The sequence below is a fragment of the Phaenicophaeus curvirostris genome, chromosome 7 (assembly GCF_032191515.1).
Source record: "Phaenicophaeus curvirostris isolate KB17595 chromosome 7, BPBGC_Pcur_1.0, whole genome shotgun sequence".
Taxonomy (NCBI): Eukaryota; Metazoa; Chordata; class Aves; order Cuculiformes; family Cuculidae; genus Phaenicophaeus; species Phaenicophaeus curvirostris.
The window spans coordinates 780224-799044 of record NC_091398.1 but is presented as its reverse complement, the minus strand read 5'-3'; the positions used below and the strand labels follow the sequence as shown (position 1 = coordinate 799044).

The 18821-nt window shown below is 42.1% G+C and overlaps 2 protein-coding genes across 3 annotated transcripts in view; both read left to right on the top strand.

Annotated features, from left to right (window-relative positions):
• Positions 1 to 18821, top strand: part of DUSP19 (dual specificity phosphatase 19) — a 501898-nt gene that overhangs the window by 385560 nt on the left and 97517 nt on the right. The gene's annotated exons all lie outside the window — the stretch shown is intronic.
• ZNF804A (zinc finger protein 804A) overlaps positions 1 to 18821 on the top strand; it is a 138908-nt gene that overhangs the window by 100002 nt on the left and 20085 nt on the right. For both annotated transcript variants that reach the window (XM_069860565.1, XM_069860566.1), the window contains exon 2: positions 9300 to 9443. In XM_069860565.1, coding sequence (XP_069716666.1) covers positions 9300 to 9443 — 144 coding nt within the window. The remainder of the gene's footprint in view (positions 1 to 9299; positions 9444 to 18821) is intronic.

Below are 18821 nucleotides of genomic sequence, written 5' to 3'. Positions count from 1 at the left end.
TCCAACCCAAACCATTCTGTGATTCTGTGATTCTATGAAATGGAAATGTTTCAGTCTAACTTAACAGAGAACCCAAAAATCTCAGTTTTGTGTGTTTCACAATGATAGAGGATCCACTACATGAGGATATTATTCATAAACATAGGAGGGTTCACACTTGAACCTCATGTCCAGAGCAGAGGCTGCTGCTGCAGTTGCTGGCTGACCTCTGGACCTTTAAGACTTTGAAAAACATATATTGTCTGCTCACTGACACTTAAGGATCTTTTTTTTAAGCAGGCCTTGCTAAGCTCTGTATCCAGAATGTTATGTGTAGAGGTTTTTTATAAGTAGTGATATTATTGCAACTCTTGTTGCTTTGCTGTTAACACTAGATAAGCTGGAACCCTTTTCTTCTGACTCCTTTATCAGCAATATTGCAGATAGTGTTGCTTTTTAACAAAAATTATTATCGGGCTCAGAAATTCTAATGTTGCATACATTTCGCTGCTGATTCCCACTGGAAGAGCCTGTTGTGCGTCCAGCAGTTTCCGTGATGCGGGGAATTTGTCTGCTGTTTGTTTCTTCAAGGCAGCTGGAGCTCCGTTCAACTAAAAAGGAAAAACTTGGCTGGGCGAGGATGGCTTAGGGCTAAGAGTTGAATAATCCAAGAATATGAAGCCTTTGGGGGGAAAAAAACCCAATAGCACTTGTATGCAAGAAATCTGTTCCTTTTATGGAATGCTTTGAGCTCACCACTGATGCTGATATCTCCTCAATACCTCCTCAATATGTGTTTCTATCTGGCGTGCTGTGCCTTAATTACCCGCTTCCAGTCGTTTTTTTCTAGCGGTATCGGAGGATCCTTGAGCCTCAAGATAACTCCTGAGCAGCTGACAACCCTCATAACTTCTCCTTTGTGGAGATTGGATAAAGATCCTTGGATCTATAATTTTATGGATAACTGAAGGTGTACATTTACCAGGCTGAGTAGACAAGAGTAGGAGGCTTGGCTTTTGGTTTCTGTTCTCCCATTAATTTCCTTTGGACCTTAGGCTTTTGCTGTTGGCTTTGGTTCCCCTTGTATTAGAGTTGGTCAGTCTTGGCCACCTTTCTTTCATGCAGCCACCCTCTTTTTTGTTCTGACATGGTGATGATGGAGCTGATTGATGCTTAACTGGATATGTAAACTGATTCAGATTTTAATTAAATGTATATATGTTTTCCCCTGAAGAAGTATTTTTAACCTTAATCAGCTTGCTGGTGTAGAGAAATGCATGTTCCTGCAAGCAATTGTGCTGGCTCAGAGGAGGAGGAGTAACTGGAGGTAAAGGAGAAGTCTTGCTGTAGAGGAGGAGGTTCAGACTTCAACTGGTGGAGACTCTTAAAATTGTCTCATGTTCCATTCCAAGTCTCTAAAACAGTGGGAACCTGTCAGCACTGTTCTGGAGCACGAGTCTTAGGAGGACAGGCTGAGGGAACTGGCATTGTTTAGCTTGGAGGAGAGGCTGCCAGGAGACCTCAAAAGAGAGAATGCAATTTTTTCCCCACTTCTTTTTGTGTTTGGATGGAGTGTTTTCCTGAGAAAGGCAACACAGAGGATTGATTTTAGGAAAATAAACATTTACAGCATAATAATGCAAATCTTAAGCTGGTACTTAATGATCATTAGACAACTGAAGGAGCTCGGGAGAGTAAGTCCCAGTGGTTTTTGGTTATGGTGGTAGTTAATTAAAAGTTTAAAAAAAGTTAAAAATTACATTGGTCCAGCCCTACAGGACGTATTCCATTTAATAACCAATTATTATTCAATTTAATAACCAGCTATTACTCCATTTAATAACGTGTGCAGGAGATGCTTTATTCTAGTGGGATGAGCTGATGCAGACCATCACCTCTATATCAGAACAGCCCATCATTCAGGGTTGCAGCTGGAACTGTTCCCTATCTGCGTCCAGGGCTTCTCGGGCAGATGCAAACCTGCCTAGGAGTGTTTCAGACCTGGCCCATTCAAAGGTCTCTTCTCAACGTTTGGTATTTAAGTGCTCGTGGCACGTATCTTCAAAGCACATAAAGTACAGCCTGTAATGATGGGTCCCTCGAGCTATAAAAGGATAGTGAATTTGCATGAAAAGGTTTAATGGGCTGGAAAGCCATAGTAAAATGGAATCAGTAAAAGGGTCTGTAAAGAAAAATCATGGCGGCTGCTGGGGGATTTTAAGGAGCACTTGCTTCTGTGGGCACCTTGCACAGCTCAGCAGCGCCCTGCTCCTGGTGGGCACTGGGGCTGGGAAAGCGCGGTGGCCCGACTGAATGTAAAATAGGGTTTGAAACCTCCTCAGTGGTGCAATGTAATGGTCACATTTTTCTGAAATTGGCTTATTTTTGGGTTTTTGTATTCATTTATTTCTATTGAAATATACATAGTTAAATATTAACTATTTAAATGTTAATGCATTTAAATAACAAAGTTTCAGATTTGTTTGGAAGTAGCTAAGCAGTGTGTGATTTTAACCGCTCATGGAGCAGTTCTGTTCTTGAGAGTAGAAATGTCTTTATGTCAGTTCAAAGATTATCATATTCCCTTTTGCTTTCTTTTTCAACCTTCCCACCCCACCATGTTAAAAATATAAGCAAAAGAAGAAAAGAGAAAATACAGGAAAAAAAACTTTTGAAAACTTAGCAAAAAAATAATTGCAATGAAAGATCACGATAAAAGTCTTGCAAGAAAAAAGTTATGACAGTCAAAGACAGCAGAGACTTGAACCCAGTAGTCAGCTTGGTCTGAGGGCTGCTGGGCATGAGCTCTGACGCTTGTTCCAGGGCTTGGTTTTCACATTCAAGTGGGCTTTTTCAGTCCCTCTCCAAGTTCCGCAGGGTTAAAAGGCACTTCATTTAGTGTAGTGTGTCGCTGGGAGGATCAAATGGAGAAACTTGACTTTCCCGAAGAGTCTAATTATGTGAGACACTTACCTGTCGATGAAATTACATTAAGTAGCTATGAAAATCTTTAGATGTCGACATGCCTGCTCTAAGGAAATTAAGTGCCAAAAATCAACCCTGGGATGTTTTTAAATCACAATTCTGCTCTAATTAAAGTGTGTGACTGGACTTTTTAACATAGGGGAGTGAAGGAGATTAATGCCAGGCTTCTTATTTCCTTGCTTATCATTAAAGAGTGATGAATGTTCAGTGCAGAAGATATTATCTGGAGTTAAACCTTCTTTCTTCTCTCCAGCAAAGTCTTCTTCAGTTCCACCTCGTATGGGCTTCAGAAAATTAGTGGCGAGACAGCACAGATCATTTTTTCTCTGTTACAACTAGACCTGTGCTTTCTCATCAGTAACCTCTTATATATGAGCAGAGATTTGTGACCACCACTCTCACCTTGTAAGTGCAGGCTCTGCCTGGAAGTAGGTTTTTAAGGCACTAGAATAAATAAATGATTCCATAGATGCGCACAACAGTTTGTTTTAATGGCAAAAAAAAGCAACCTAGTGATTTCATGAGTCCCAGTTAAAAGTAATTCTACAGTGTAAGTGCTTTAAGTAAGTTCATGAGGCAGACACACCTGATAACAAATTGCTGTCTCATCATAAGCTTCCCTTCAAGTTTATTTGATCTTAACATTGCAGGGCGCTCTTGTGCGTGGCTTTGCTCTCCACTGAGTCCAGCTCTGTCCCCATTCCCACCCGTCTCACTCCAGTTAGTGCAAGGCGTGTAGAGTCAGCGCTGCACACTTGTAGGCATATGGATAACAAAAACTGAGGGTGGCATTAAGAAGCAAACAGCGCTAATTGGTATAAATTTAGCTGTTTCCTTCTAATTTCACTGTGTTATTTATCTTAATGCTGCGGTGCTTATCTAAACGTGAAATACTGTCTGGGTGCTTATTAGGAAGCTGAGAAACCAGTTGTTTAATTATTTGCATGCCTTCAATAGCATTTTCCAGTGCACACATCGCAGAATACTGATGAGCTCTCTTTTAAGTAACAAGCGTTTTGGTTGGAATTGATTATCTGCAGATAATCTGAAAGAGAAAGGAAAGGTAGGTTGTGTTTTTCAGCCTCTGATATTTCATTAACGTAGGGGCTTTCTGGGGAGGGACTGTTTACAAAGGCTTGTAGTGATAGGACTGGGGGCAATGGGGATAAACTGGAGAGGGGCAGATTTAGACTGGACATATGAAGGAATTTCTTCACCATGAGAGTGGGGAAGCCCTGAAACAGGTTCCCTGGGAAGCTGTGGCTGCCCCTGGAGGGGTTCAAGGCCAGGTTGGATGGGCCTTGGGCAGCCTGATCCAGTGGGAGGTGTCCCTGCACATGGCATGTTGGAACTGGATGATCTTTAAGGTCCCTTCCAGCTCTAACTCTTCTATGATTCTGTACTGATTGTGCCTTGGGCCTCTCCTCATCCCAGGCAGAGCAGCAGTGAACCAGTGGGGTTATTGCTGGTGGAAACTCCTTTGCCTGAAAGGAGGGTGTCAGAAGACAGCAAGAAATCAAGGGAATGGCACCTGAATGTTCATGGCCTTGTGAATTTTAGGTTGCTATCACATCTCATGGCTAATGGGAAAGTTTCAGGTAAGGTAATCAAAAGGACCTGACAGTCGTCTTGGTATTTGTTTTCCCAGCCAGTCTCTTGTAGACTTGGTATTCAACTGAAGCTCGCTGTGCACTGCTTGGAAATTTATTTTTGAAGATCAATGAGTAATTGGATCAACGTATCTAACTGCCAGTTGGTCTTACTGCCTTGATAAGAACAAGAACCTTATAAATGATTTAGATTTGGTACTAGACTGCATTGATATTAATAATGCTTTCCGTTGTTTATTCTTTCTTCCAAGTGCATCAGTAGGTGATGTACAGACTGCTTACATGAGAAAAAAGTGATTTACAAAGATATTTTAAACAGTTATATGCACCAAGTAATACCCAGATTGATAGCGGAGGAGATATTAGTAAATTGTGCATCTTATTCAGGAAGATCAGCTTCTTCATGCCATCTTTATAATGCCTAGTAATGATACTGGAAATTAAGGGTTCCATTGTTAGCTTTGTCCATGGGTACCACAGTTCAGTGACTATGGAGGAGGGTGCTCTTCAGCTGTGGTTGATCTTTCCCTTAAGTTATCTTTCTCTTTTTTTTGGTAACAGCATATTTTTAGGCAGATTCTTGAGACAGAAAATTTACAGAGCAGCCTTGTCTGATCGAGAGTATTAGCTTTTTGGTAATATTCAAAATACAATTTGGGGTTTTTTTTACTTATTGGGACAGAAAAAAACCTGCTTTGAATATTATTTTTTTTTTTGTGAAACAAGGTTGCCCTGGAACATCTGTCAGGTCTAGCGTGGTGTAATCCAGAGGATCAGGCCAGAGCCATCTAATCCTCTCTGGGATGGCTCTACCAGTAAATTATCCTGGAGGAGGGGTTTATTTCTGTAATACATTTTACTTCGCAGTGACTGCAGGTCTGACCCTTTTAAGCCTACAGTAAATGCTGCACAGCTTACTGCAATAAAAGGAGCTCACATTTATTGTGAAGTAAGAATATTCACACTGACAATCACCGTGGAGGAGATGATGTATTATAATTCCACACTCTCACTTCTTTTTGCTAGCTGACCTTTCTGCAGGCGGTAGAAGCATGAGCCTCAAGTGCACTCCATAAAAATGTCCACTGGATTGAGGCATCCTTTCAGCTCTCCAGAGTTATCTGTGTAAAGCGTTTCTGTACCTTGCTTTCTTTTTCTCTCGCACAATGGGAGCAGAAAGCCCAGTCCAGGTAGTTACAGGAGCCCCTCTGCTCTTAATCCAATTTATCAGACACTTGCAGTAGCATTTGCCCAGGCTGAAGGCTTTGGAGGATGGAGAAGATGGATTTAGAGAAATAAAGCCAGCTGACAGATGTGATCACTTATTAGAGATCTTTCCTATAAATTATGAAAAATAGCCACAATGAATTATAGCCGTAGGCTTTCACGTAATAAGCCTTTCAGGAAAGAAATCATGAAACAAAGTGACACTCAGTTCTGAGTTTCATTATCAAGCTGAAGCATAATTCACAGTTCTTTTAAAACTTCCAGGGTGGTTTGCAAATCTTGATGAAATTGATACTAAGCTTGGTCATATTTAACTGTTTTAAGTGAGAATTTGGCTACTACTTTGCTCCAGGAGTGCTCTCCCATAAGTTTCCAGGTCATTTCTGTCTGCAGTCATTGCCTGGTCAGGGTGATGGAAATTCCTTACTGACAGATTTTGGGCAGTTATCCCTCGTCAAAATTGATAGAGCTCAGAAAAGCCTCCTCTTCCAAGGTAGCGCTCCGTGCAAAATCAATAGGAATGGCCTTGCGGGCAGAGAACAAGCAACCTGTGTTGTCCCGGTCACAGTCCCCTTCAATCCTTTCCTCAGCTGTGGGTGCGTCTGGAGCATCCCGGAGCTACAGGAAATCTCCTGAGCACCCTCCACTAAGGGCTTTGTTAAGAGGGTTTTTGTACATATACTCATGCAGTACAACAACCTGAAGTCTTAGAAAGGGCCAACAAGGGTATTTGGAGAGGTGGTTCAAGTCTTTTCCCACCAGTTTAAAAGAAAACTCCTACGTCTCATCTGGCAGCCCTAGGAGCTAATGTGAAGAAATTACCTTTTTTTAATGTCATATGATTACTTGAAGTGTAATGCAACGCAAAAGCTTGTAAACTTTAACACTTCTGCTACTATTGCTGTGGAAATTCTTGCTGCAGGTGTTTTCCTGTTGGAGATGGGTACTTCACTGCCTACAATTAGGAGTTAATGCTATTGTCATGCTTACGTCCACATCCAAAAGCTGGTGTCTCGATCATGAAGTTTGTCCACAGCCATTGCTGCCATTTCTGAAGTCAGCTCCTGCTTCGTAGTTGGGTAGAAATGTCTCCTGCCGGAAAATTTCTTACACAGCAGCAAAGGACGTAGGTGATAAAGGAGTTCTATAAAAGTGTTGGCTTAGTGATATCGTGGTTTTTAAAAATTCATGTGATGACCTACTACAAAAAGGAATATGGTACAAAATAGAGAATATAAATATAGTACTCTATGGCACCGTGGTGTATCGTGTTATCACGTCTTCTTTGGGAGGCTGTGATGAGAACAAGCAGGGGTGCTGTGTGGCCTTGCTGAAAGGAACACCTGAATCCACTCCAACTGTATCGTTAGGGTGCGATACCTGACAGGGAGTGTGGTGAGGGGTGGGTATAGTTGTGAATGACTTAATCAAAGGGAATAAAAAATGGATGTTTATGACCTTTTCCAATATGCAACAACTGAAACCAGCAGAACACAGCTGTAAAGCAAAGGGAATGCTCTCTAGGTAAGAGTCACTTTCCTTAGTTGTACAGATTAAATGTTACCCAGGTTCAGAAGGTTGGCATGATCCAATACAGCCATTCCTGATCCAGTACAGCCATGTTCCTGAGGCCAAATACTTTTTGTTCTTGTCATTTAAAAGGTCTAGTGTTTCCCTCCCCTGTGTGTGACCAAGCTCCGTAATTATATTCTTTCTACTTATTCACATCTGATTTAGGTGATGTTGTGACATTCTTTGCTTGCCTCTGCTACCGTGATGCAATATTGTGAGGTAAAATTAAACCCCCTAAAGAACCCTAGCTGAAGGAATCCAGTTGCAGAAGCGCCAAGATCAGATTTTATTACTTTGCAGTAAAGGTCTTCATGGAGTTCCAGTGTCTCCACTCCATTAGGATGCACCAGTGTGTTGAACCTAGTTGCGTTCAGGTTAGGTTCTGCTAACCTGAATTATTGAAGTGCTTCCGAACCAGGAATTTCTTACTAGTTGATACCAAGAACTAAGTGCAGAATTCTAGGTTTCCATAAATGTATTTCAAAGTGAAAAATGCTGCTGTTTCTTGAACTAAAACACTAAGTCACTTTGGTTTTAAATGGAACAGATACTGCGAAACGTTGTTTTAGAAATGTGTTGGGAATCTGCGACTCCCTGACGTGTCAGCCAGTATTTGAAGCACTGTTCTGAAATGACTTTTCCAATTCTTTTAATGGAAAAAATGTTGTTGAGAGTGTTCCTCAGTTTGGGTATGAATTAATGGCGTTTGCTAGCAGCCCAGTCACATTGGATTATACTTAAGGTACTATTTAAAATAAATACTTTGTGGATGTGATTCTTATTGTATGACCATTATTCCTCTTTTTTTAATATACATTCTTTTCATGAAAATATAATGTGATAAACAAATTTTCCATTTTAAACTCAAAATATGTATTGGAAGTGCAGGAGTCCTAAGCTGTGAAAACTGCTAGCAAATAGGGATTCTTTTTATCCCAGAGGTAACTCAGCTTTGCGTGTTTTGATTATGGGGTCATATTTTATCTTAATCTAACTAAACAAGGAAGAAGATGGAAACAAGGGGGATTCAGAGTCGGTTCCAACGAGCTCACAGTGATGGGGTTTTGTGAAACAAATGGCAGGGGTGCATTCTCTTTAACAGTTTTCGCTACGTTTGGGATTTCAGGGTGGGGTTCTACCCTAGACAGGCTGCCCAAAAGCAGGTGTCGTTGCACTGAGGTTCTACATGTTCAGTGTTCAACTGGTATTAGGCTAATTGGAGATGACAGACCATTTCCATGTTCTTTCCTAACAGGCCATGTTATCATCAATGGATTTAGGAAATTATTAAATATTGCTGATACATAATTTGCTTGTAAATGATAAGCAAGGTTGTTAGTAATGCTTTTGCTACTGCATGGTAAATGGAGATGTGTGTCAGTCGTGCTAATATTGGGTGAGAAATAGGAAAATACTGATTATATCTCAGCTATAGAAGTGTTCCTCATGTTTTCATGTGTACGCACGTTCAAGATGGACCCAGCAGGGCTTCCTTAATTTTGTTTTCTTTCCAATGCATGTACTTTCTTGTAAAAGCGTGATAACTAAATCATTGCAGTTTGTATCTTTATGCTGATCCTGCTTGGGTCTATTACCTAGCATGTGTTTAGAGCAGCTGTCTTGGATCAAAATTAACTCGAAAATAGCCTTCAGCATGATAAATATTCGTATTTGGACAGAACCTGGGGCAATCCTTCTTGCCTCTGACAGAGCCTCTAAGGGGGGCTGGCAACTGTATAGCAAATTGAAGAGTGCAAATCTCCAGCCCCGCAGCAATACAGTCAATATGTGTAGTGTAACAAATACTTGAAGGCTTTTAGTTGTGGAGGTGTGTAAATGTTTACAAATACGATTATCTGCAGAGCACAAAATCCATTCACAGCATCAAAGGCAAAACTAAAATTACTTTTTCCCACCCCCCTCCAGGATTATGCTGAAAAGAAAAACACGATAGCAAAAGCTCTGGAAGATCTTAAAGCCAACTTCTACTGCGGACTCTGTGACAAGCAGTACTATAAACACCAGGAGTTTGACAATCACATTAACTCTTACGATCATGCTCACAAACAGGTAAGACGAATCTGCTCACTACTTCAACTAAGTTGCAGATAAAATAGTGAAATAAAATGTCCTTCAGGTGGGCTTGGAAATGACAATTGCATTGTGCCCGAATTTCAGGTTCTGGGAAGCGAAATGCAGTGTTTTCTTAGGAACGTGTCTTAATATGAAGCTTCTACAGTCAAAGATTTTCAAGGCCAGGTTGGATGGGGCTTGGAGCCCCTGATCCAGTGGGAGGTGTCCCTGCCTGTGGCAGGGGTGGAACTGGGTGGGCTCTGAGGTCCCTTGCAACCCAAACCGTTGCGTGATTCTGTGAAATTTTGAGACAAGAAAGAAAGGGTAATCTGAGCAGTTAAATTGTGAAGAGAGACAGGCAACAATGAAAAGAATGTTTGACAGTGCAAATGTACAAATCTCTTGTTACCAGTTCAGTTTTGCACAGAAACAGATACTGTGATATACCTAAGAGATGGCTTAGTGGGAAATATTTGTTGCAGCAGATGTGGACAGGAATCCTGGCATTCTCTTTAGGAAACTTCCTTTTAATGCCAATCCAGTTCTGAAATGGTTTTACTGAAATGCATTTACTAGGAAGAAAAAAAAATGCGCTAGTGAAATGTCTCTGGCTCAGCTCACAGTAAGATATGCATTAGCTTTAAAACTTTGAAACAGTGTTTTTATTTTTACCACCACATTTTATCCCAGCACCTCCAAGCTGCGTGTCCTGCTTTGGTAATAGAAGCGCAGGGCTTCCTCACAACAAGTGAAGTGATGCCTCCCAGTGCAAGAGCCTGCTCTCCAGAGGGTCGGGACTGTGTATTCAGAGGAAAAGACAATGAATCCTGACTGCACCAAAGAGCTGTGCAATGATAATGTAAAGATATGTAATAACCACACAGGAAATTTCTACTTAGACCACTTAGCTGGTAATTATTCAGTATAGGGGGGTTTATCTGGTGAAATCATATAGCTGTGGATCTGGATTGATTGCTTATCATCCTAATCGAATCTCCCCTTGTCCTGTAATTCTCATCAGGGTGAGCATGGATGAGTTGCTACACATGTTTTATATCTGTGTTATGTCAGCCAATAATTTGGTTTCCTTTCCTTCCAAAATGCTTCCTCTCTCTCACTCGTATTTTTACATAGCCCATAATGCACGCTGTCAGCTTGAGTGTTTGGTTTGGTTTTGAGCGCTAGGGAGATGTGGGCCGCAGCAGCAATAGCAACCTGGGAGAAGCTGGAGGGGAAAATAGGTTAGATAAGAAATTAGCAGGTACCTTCATTGCATGCTATAGCTATTTGTTAGGAGTCACACATTTTTTTTTTTGCTGGAACTGATTCGTCAGGTGTTATGTTCACACAGCAGCACCTCGTTGATGGAAGGCAGGAAAAAATAAGTGAATGGCAGATTCTTCCCCACTTCAACTCTCTTGAGATTTGTATTTATTAACTGATTAAAGTAACGAGAACCTGGAGGCTGCAGTGTTCACTCCTTTGTTCAGTATTGATGAAAAATTGATTTTGAAGCTGAGGTCAGGTGTGAGACTCAACAGGGACTGGTTTCCAGTGGTTCACACGGTGGTTGTTGTTTTCTGGTGGCTTTAGACAGGAGATGATGGGCACTGCACCAGCATCTGCCAGCGCATGCCAGGTCCTCTCTCCATCTTTTCTGTACGGGGGCTGTGTGCTTGTGCTTTCATGTGGTCTTGTTTGGACTGTAAGACCTCCACAACTCAGATCTCCCTGTCAGGAAATCAGGCAAAAGTTTCTGGTTTTCCAGTAGGAAAAATTGTATGGATACTTGTTTAGGCAAATTAACAGTTTCCTGTAATATTTCTGGCAAACAGAACTATTGATTCCTGAGATTAAAGTACTAAATCAAGTTTAACCTTTCTGAAGCACTTTTTGTGTTGTTTCTTCTGTTGTTATAGAGAAAAAACATTCCCCTTCCCATATTTTGGGTGAAAAAGGGGGCAGACAGCATATCCTGTGGTGCACGTTTACTCAGATCTGCTCAGGCTTCAAGGCACCTGATACCACTGTGCTTTTTTTGAGTAATTGTACTAAGTGTGCTAGAGCCGTTTGTTGGTGCTCTGATTTTGTCTTGAACCTCTTACCTGCAGTAGCAAAATAGAGGTTTTCCAGCAGTTCAGTAGTGTGGAGAGGAACAGACAACCTGCATTTGTATTTTGCATTATATTTTTTTTCCCTTTCTCCCTTTGATCACACATTTCTACTAATAATGGACAGGGAAGAGGAAGCACTTGATAGAAGTAGCTTCCCACGATCCAAGAACAGTTGTAAGCACATGCAGCCAGTTTGGTTTCTGTGATCCCATCACCTGACAGAGGTTTCTCTATGATCAAATGGATGAAAGCTCTGCCTAAACCCGAGTTCATCACAGCTGCTCTGAAAAGCCAGATTTAGTCCTGAATACTCTGGTATCGCACCATCTTAGCCATGGGATGGTTTATCAGAGAATGTGTTCATAGCAGCTCCTGTACCTCAGTTCTGTTGTAGAAGATTTTCTTGTTTCTTCCCATCGATTCAAAGGTTGCTAGCGCAGAAAATTTACCAGATTTGAAACAGGAGATTTTATAATTACGTGGTTTTCCCCCACTGGATGGCGGGCGCTGTACTGCCAGGACTTGGTCGTGGGTTGATGTATTGTGTTCTATCACTTCTGAACATCTGCTTTGAGGTTCTATGAGGTCTTTCTGACCAGTTCAGAGAGCAAGGGTAGGAGTAGGGCAAACCTAATTGTAATTTCTTGGACCTGACAGAGTTCAGAGCAGCGTCTCAAGATCTCCTTTCCCTCTGTCAGTGTTTTCTTGTTCTCAGCGCTGACAGTTTGGAGAGCAATATTTGCAGCCTTTATGAAATACTCCTGGAAAAGCAACTTGCAAGCAGTCAGGGTTAATGGAGAAAAATGAACTCTCCTGTTTGCTTTGAAAGCCCAGAGAGAAAACAAAGAAGAAAAACAGCCCCCAAATATAATGCAGCTATCTTTAAAACCAAAACCATTCTGGGCTCTGTACAGAGAGAAATGTAACTAAGGCAGAACTGCTGTTATTTAATATAGTGATGGGAGAACTGCTATTTATGATAATGGTCGAAAATCATGAAATGCAGCTTTTGAGTCCCATGCCAGGGCTTTAAAAAATCTGTGTGATTTTGTGCCTCTCTTAAGTATTTGGAAGTGCAGGAGGAGTTCTCTGAAGTGCTGTATTTACGCAGGTTGAAAAAATCCTGCCTGTGTTCCCCAAAACACCAGGATTTTGATAAATGTGGCTGAGCATTAAGTCTAAGGCTCTGACTGACCTTCATCTCGGAGCCGCTCAGAGTTGCTTTGTCTTGGTGAAGAAGGCTGGATCACACAGCTAGGGCCTCTCCATCAGTCATTCCTCAAGAGATTTTTGTCGCAGAAGAACAAAGTGCTTTTATTCCTGTTTCTGAAAGTCTTACTCTCCATCCTAGAACTTCTGATTGATCACCTAGTATCACAGCAGCGCACCCAAGCTTGGTGCTGTTTCCTCTCCCAGGAGAGCTTTTCCAAGCACCAAACAACAACACCACAAAACCATGATGAAAAATGAAATTAATAGCCCTTATGTGTTTGCACCTAGATATGCAAATACAGTCAATTAAGGAAATGAGAAGCAGGAAATTTTCCCCACAGAATCCGAGGTTTTTTCTCAGACTGTCTCTCCCTGGATGAAAATGATGTCCCTGCTCTAAAAATGTATTTTAAATTGTATGGAAGTACTAAAACACAAATGATGCAGGAGGGCTGAATTAGTAGGTGTCTTCTTTCCATATTCAGACACAGATTTCTCCTGGCTAGATTTTTGTCCTCTTTTACATGTCTGTCATCTTTGCAGATCTGTTAGGAGATCAGTGCCAAACAGGTTAGGGAATATCAATCTCTAGCCAATGAGATCCAAAACTCTGAACGTCTTTGTGCTTGAATAAATATTTCATGGAATGTGGGTGAAGAAAAATGAAATTTGGAAGAGGGCGGGAATGGTTAGTCATAACAGTAACGATAGACCCATAATTGTACTAAAGATGTGCCTCCTGTGACGTGTGGGGCATATTAAGGTATAAAGAGCAGGATGGCATGTTTGAGGATGTCAGGATGCAAAGGTAATTTGATGTTACCTTTGTTTGAATCTGCAATTTAAAAAGAAAGCAGCATCATTACAGCTTGTTTGTTTGTTTGTTTTTGCAAAAACTCACTTTATAGTTGCTCTCTCTTAAAAACGTAGAGCTGCTGTCCCTTCTGCTTGGTTGGTGCCTGTGGAGGATGCAGTGAAGCGCATCTGCTGGTCGCAGGAAGGGCAGCTCAGGGTACTGCTGTGGATCTGGTCACAGGCCATCGCAGCTCCTGGCAGAGCCAAAGAGTTTAGGTCTTTTGGAGGAAATGCTAACATACTGGGTGAATTGCAACATGAAACGAAGTGGCTGTTTACTGGGAACAAACAGTATTTTAGGTTGTTTTTTTCAGACCTGCTTTTGGCAGGTTGGTTCCCACTGGAGCTGTTTGAGTCAGACAAAGACAGAGACAGCGTGTTGTATACCGTCTTGGCAATATAGAAATAATGATTCTCAAGCAAACCCTGTTGTCTTCTAGAGCAGTATGTCAATAAAGAGCTCCATTCTAGTACAGAATAAAGCTTGAAAAGCTTCAAAAGTGCTCTGAAGATTTGCTGCATAAGCAAAACAAACATGCTGTGTAGTGGGTTAGAGTTTGGGCATGTTCACCAGTAAGGGATTTTGTAAAATGAAGACTATTAAAACTCCTGTTTCTCAAGTTTTAGTTGTAACCTTTCCTGTGGATGAGCTGGAGCTGGTTATTTGATTAGGGAACGGTGAAGGGGATCCCAAGGAGTGATGCAGAGCATTACAGCGCTCCTTTCATGGCCAGCTTCGCCAGGCTCTGGTTGATGGGACGTGCCTGGGAGGGGAGGCTGGAGGCAGAGCCCAAGGCGAGCTGCTCTCAGCTGGGTCCCATCCTTTTCCACCTCTCAGCAGCCCTGCTATAGCTTCAGGCTGCCTGGCATCACACTGCATTTTGCTGGACCTTGCTGTGCACTGAGCCCAGACAGGAGGGATGTTTAAGATGACAATATCAGCAAGAAGGCCGTGGTGAGAATTTATGGCTGTGAAAATCCCTGGGAGTGATAAAACAATTTACTTCTTCAAGTGCCACCTCACCTGGTCTTGGATCAGAATAGTGCCCGTGTGGGTGTCTCTGTGCCAAACCCACAGTGGTTTCTGTGCTGGAGGGGGAGCTCTATTTCTGCAGGAGGAGGCAGCAGGAGGGCTCTGCCAGTGGGGAGCGTGCTGTTGGATGGAGCATGTGGGACACAGGGATGCACTGGCAGCATCATTTTTGCCATTCATAGAATCACCGGGTTGGAAAGGGACCCACTGGATCGTCGAGTCCAACCGTTCCTAACAAACACTAAACCATGTCCCTCAGCACCTCATGCACCCGTCCCCCAAACCCCTCCAGGGAAGGTGACTCAACCTCCTCCCTGGGCAGCCTCTGCCGGTGCCCAATGACCCTTTCTGTGAATTTTTTTTTTCCTGATTCCTTGGAAGTGAAGATAATTCTTTGCAATGCATTTCAGTATTTCTCTTCTTATTTGCATTTTTCTCTGTTTTGTGTCTAAGTGATAACACTTTCAGTATTGGGTAGGATCCTTGCAGCTGAATTTTCTGGAATGGAGAAATTTTATATTCCTTCCCGTGCTCCAGCTTATGAAGAGACCATCTTATGAAGAGAACAGCATCCCTGTGTGTCCTTATGGGCACGCAGTCTTAACTTTCCTGAATGTTAAGCAAGCGTAGCTGAGGATTTAAACATTTTTGTTTGAATCGATCTTGTGTAGCCCTTTTCACTGTTCTTATTGCTTTCACAGACTGTAACTTTGCATCCCTTCCCTCTTCTGCTCAGGGAGACGAATTAGTAGTGGACAGGTACAGTTGGACTCAATGATCTCGAAAGTCTTTTCCAATCAAGCGATTCTATGATCCTGTGATTCAGTTCTGTGGTTCTATATTTCTTTTTCCCCTGAGGAGAACACAGTAATTGTTCTAGCCTTTTTAAATATTAGGGGAACACCAACAAACGTTCATCTGTATGTGTTCATATACATGCATATGTTTGTAACGCACGTATAACCATGAGATGATCCCCTCCTCTTCCATACTCTCGCTGTTCCATCTCTGTATTTCATTTTTCCCCCCATGGATGTTGCATTATTTAATGGTCTTCAGAGAAAGGAAAAATACAGTCCCACTGTGCTAGGGCACAAAGTCGCTTGGGAAGCGTTTTGCTGCTCTGTTAGTTGGAAGAGGCTGCCCCGGGAAGTGGTGGAGGGTCTTCTTCCTTGGAGGGGTTCAAAAACTGTGTTGATGTGGCACTTGGGACATGGTTTAGCAGGCTTGTTGGGTTTGGGCTGGATGAGCTTAGAGGGCTTTTCCAACCTCGGTGATTGGTTCTGTGATTAGTAGTGCGTCTGCACTGGAAGGCTGCAAGTGACAGTCCATCTTCTGCTTTACAGACTGTGTTTTAATATTAAGCAGTTAAGTTGTTACTTATGAATATTTCAGTATATTTAGGGAGAAACTTCCCACACAGTTTCCTGAATGAAAGAAGAAAAAATAGTTATTTTCCTTGCAGTTTTTATTTTACCTATAAAATTGAATCCCAGAAATCAGCTGTTTGCTATCAGCATAACAGAGCGCTTGGGCACTCTTCAGCTCAAAACTTGTACTGAAGGATGAGGTGAGGATATTCTGGACTAAAACATTAATACTGCAAAATCCAATTTTGTTGCCAACTAACGTTCTGCTTCCTCATTACCGACAAAGACATATCACCATGTTCCTGCCTTAGTAATTATAACAGAAAAGATGCTGCATAACATTTTCTGGTTTGCATGTTTGGCAAATTCTGTTCTGTAATAATGTTTGATTAACTAATTGACTTATTTTGTCTGATGAGGTGTTTTTAGAACAAACATCATTACAGTGGAGAAGTCTATACCCGATCTGTCCCACTGACAGCCTGCAAACAGAACATTAGCCCCACGCACTGACGCTTCTGGTTCCCCCAGGAGCTGCTGCTTTACCCAGCTGCAACCCTTCCTGGCTTTAGACTCTTGGTGTTTATCCTCAGTTCTTTATTTTTTTTTAATTCATTCTGAATGATTGCAGCCTTCTCCTTTCTGTCCTTTTCAATATCCAGATGGGTCTGATAAACTGATAAATAATTACGGTTATATTTCCATGCAAAAAAAAGTAGAAGTTTAATTCAACTACCTGCTGTTTCTTTATTATTATTTGCCAAATCTAGATTGAGCCAGGTACTTTGAGGGGGATGGGACAGGACGACCTGACTGGGAACAGGATAGGAAAGTACAGCACCAATACAAGGAGGGAGGGAGAAATAATGAACAAAGGGAAACCTGGTTTCCTGCTCCCACCTCTCCTGTCTCCTCTCTCTTTGCAGTCCTCCTTCTCTGCCCCAGCAGGAGATTTTTCTTCTATACTATCTCAAGACTCATTTCTTGCTTAATGAATCTTACCTTTTTCCTGGCTTTGGATGTGGGTACAACACATGCCAGGGATGTGGCTTACTTGATTCTCTTCCGTCATTTCTGCCCATAGTTCCATGATTTGCATTTCTATGTCATACCCCAGCTGGTGTATTTTCTGGGTGCCAGCCTACTATATAAGGTTGGTTAAAAGTTATGCATTTTATAATGAGAAATATATTAAAAAATACCATCTAAGATAAATTATTACAGTCCACCCATGAATGTTGTATTCTCCTTGAATAAGAACATTTTTGACTCCTAATGAGTCTCGTCTCCTTTGCCCACGAAGGCTGTAATCTCCTCCCTGAACACTTGGTGTTTGCTTTGCACAGTGGAAGCTCCAGGCTGATTTACCCCTCAGTGACCGACCCTGCCACCATCTTACAGCCAGACCCAATATAACCAAGTTTGAAGAGCAAAGAAGCTTTCTGAGGGATAGGCCAATTCACTGGGGGATTAACAGCTAAAAAAAATACTCTGCGGGGAATATTTGCAAGGAGATTTTTGTGTTCAGATACTTAGAAGTAGGTCAGGCTTGAAACAGATGTCCATCCACCCCATGCCAAAATTCCTGCAAGTCATGCACTTATGCCCAAGCCTATTTTAGGATCTTTTTTCTTTTTTTCTTAACTCAAAAAAAATCAGGGCGAGGAGGAGTGGCTGTGCAAGCAAAGCTCTCCGAACAGCTGAACAATGGGATTGGCAATGGTGAGAGCTGGGCAGCCTTAGCGTGGTAGGTATTGAACAACCTCTCTGCTGCTGATGAGGTGGGGGGTTACTTTACTTAAATAACGGTAGATAATGTCTTAAATGGTAGCTACTCTTTTCCAAATGACCCTGTGGGTGGTGGATTTCCTTTTCAAGTTTGAGTATCTTGCTTTGGCTCCGCACACCTGCCTGGCTCTGACAAAGGGGAGCTGGAAGAGCTAATGACTCATCTCTCTGCTTTGATTTACAGCAAGATCAACAAGGCAAAAATAATGTCCTATCATTTTCCTTAAGCAATAGTGAGGAGAAAAGATTGCTTGTTATAAAGTGCTGAGCTTGGAAGCTTTTTATTCCCTCGAAGGGCATTTTAAGATAAAATTGAAGGTTTGTGTCCCCGTTTGAGTGCAGCTTCTTTACCTGCTCATCGTACAACCGAGATTCACCGGTATAAGGAGCTTCTGTGGATAGGCACGGGGAGGGCTGACTCCTCTCAAGTCCCTCGAGTTACCCTCTGCATTGGAGACATTTGATCTGTAATCTAATGTGAAGTAGGAGACCGAGATTAACAGGGCTCAGGCAGTGTATGTATCTTTTCTTGGTCCTTCACAGAGGGCGAGTGATTCTGCGGGTGAAGCCAGCTCAGTTGTGATTTGTTTTGCTTTTCCTTGAAGTGGAAGGAGCGTGTGTTTGAGCTCATTTATCTCTTGGGGTAAGCCCCACCCAAAAAAAGTGAACGGCTCTCTGCACTGTGTGGGGTCTGAATTAAATAGAGAAATGGAATGAGGGAAATGAGGGCAGCTGGTGAAGCCAGGGAGGGAGCGATACCCTGCCTGCCCTTGTCGAGAGGAGAGCTTGTGTGCCTACAGGGAGAGCTGCTGGCGTGCAGGAGTCTGCTGGGCTCTCTGCAGTGACCTGAATAGGTGCCTTTCACTGCCTGCCAGGGACTGGATCTAGCTGGAGGATGTAGAGTGGGATGATGGGCTCTCCAGAGCATTTCAACCACTCATGCGTATGTGTGCACTTTGGAAAATAAGTAAATAAATAAATAAGTAATACGCAGTGTAGATAA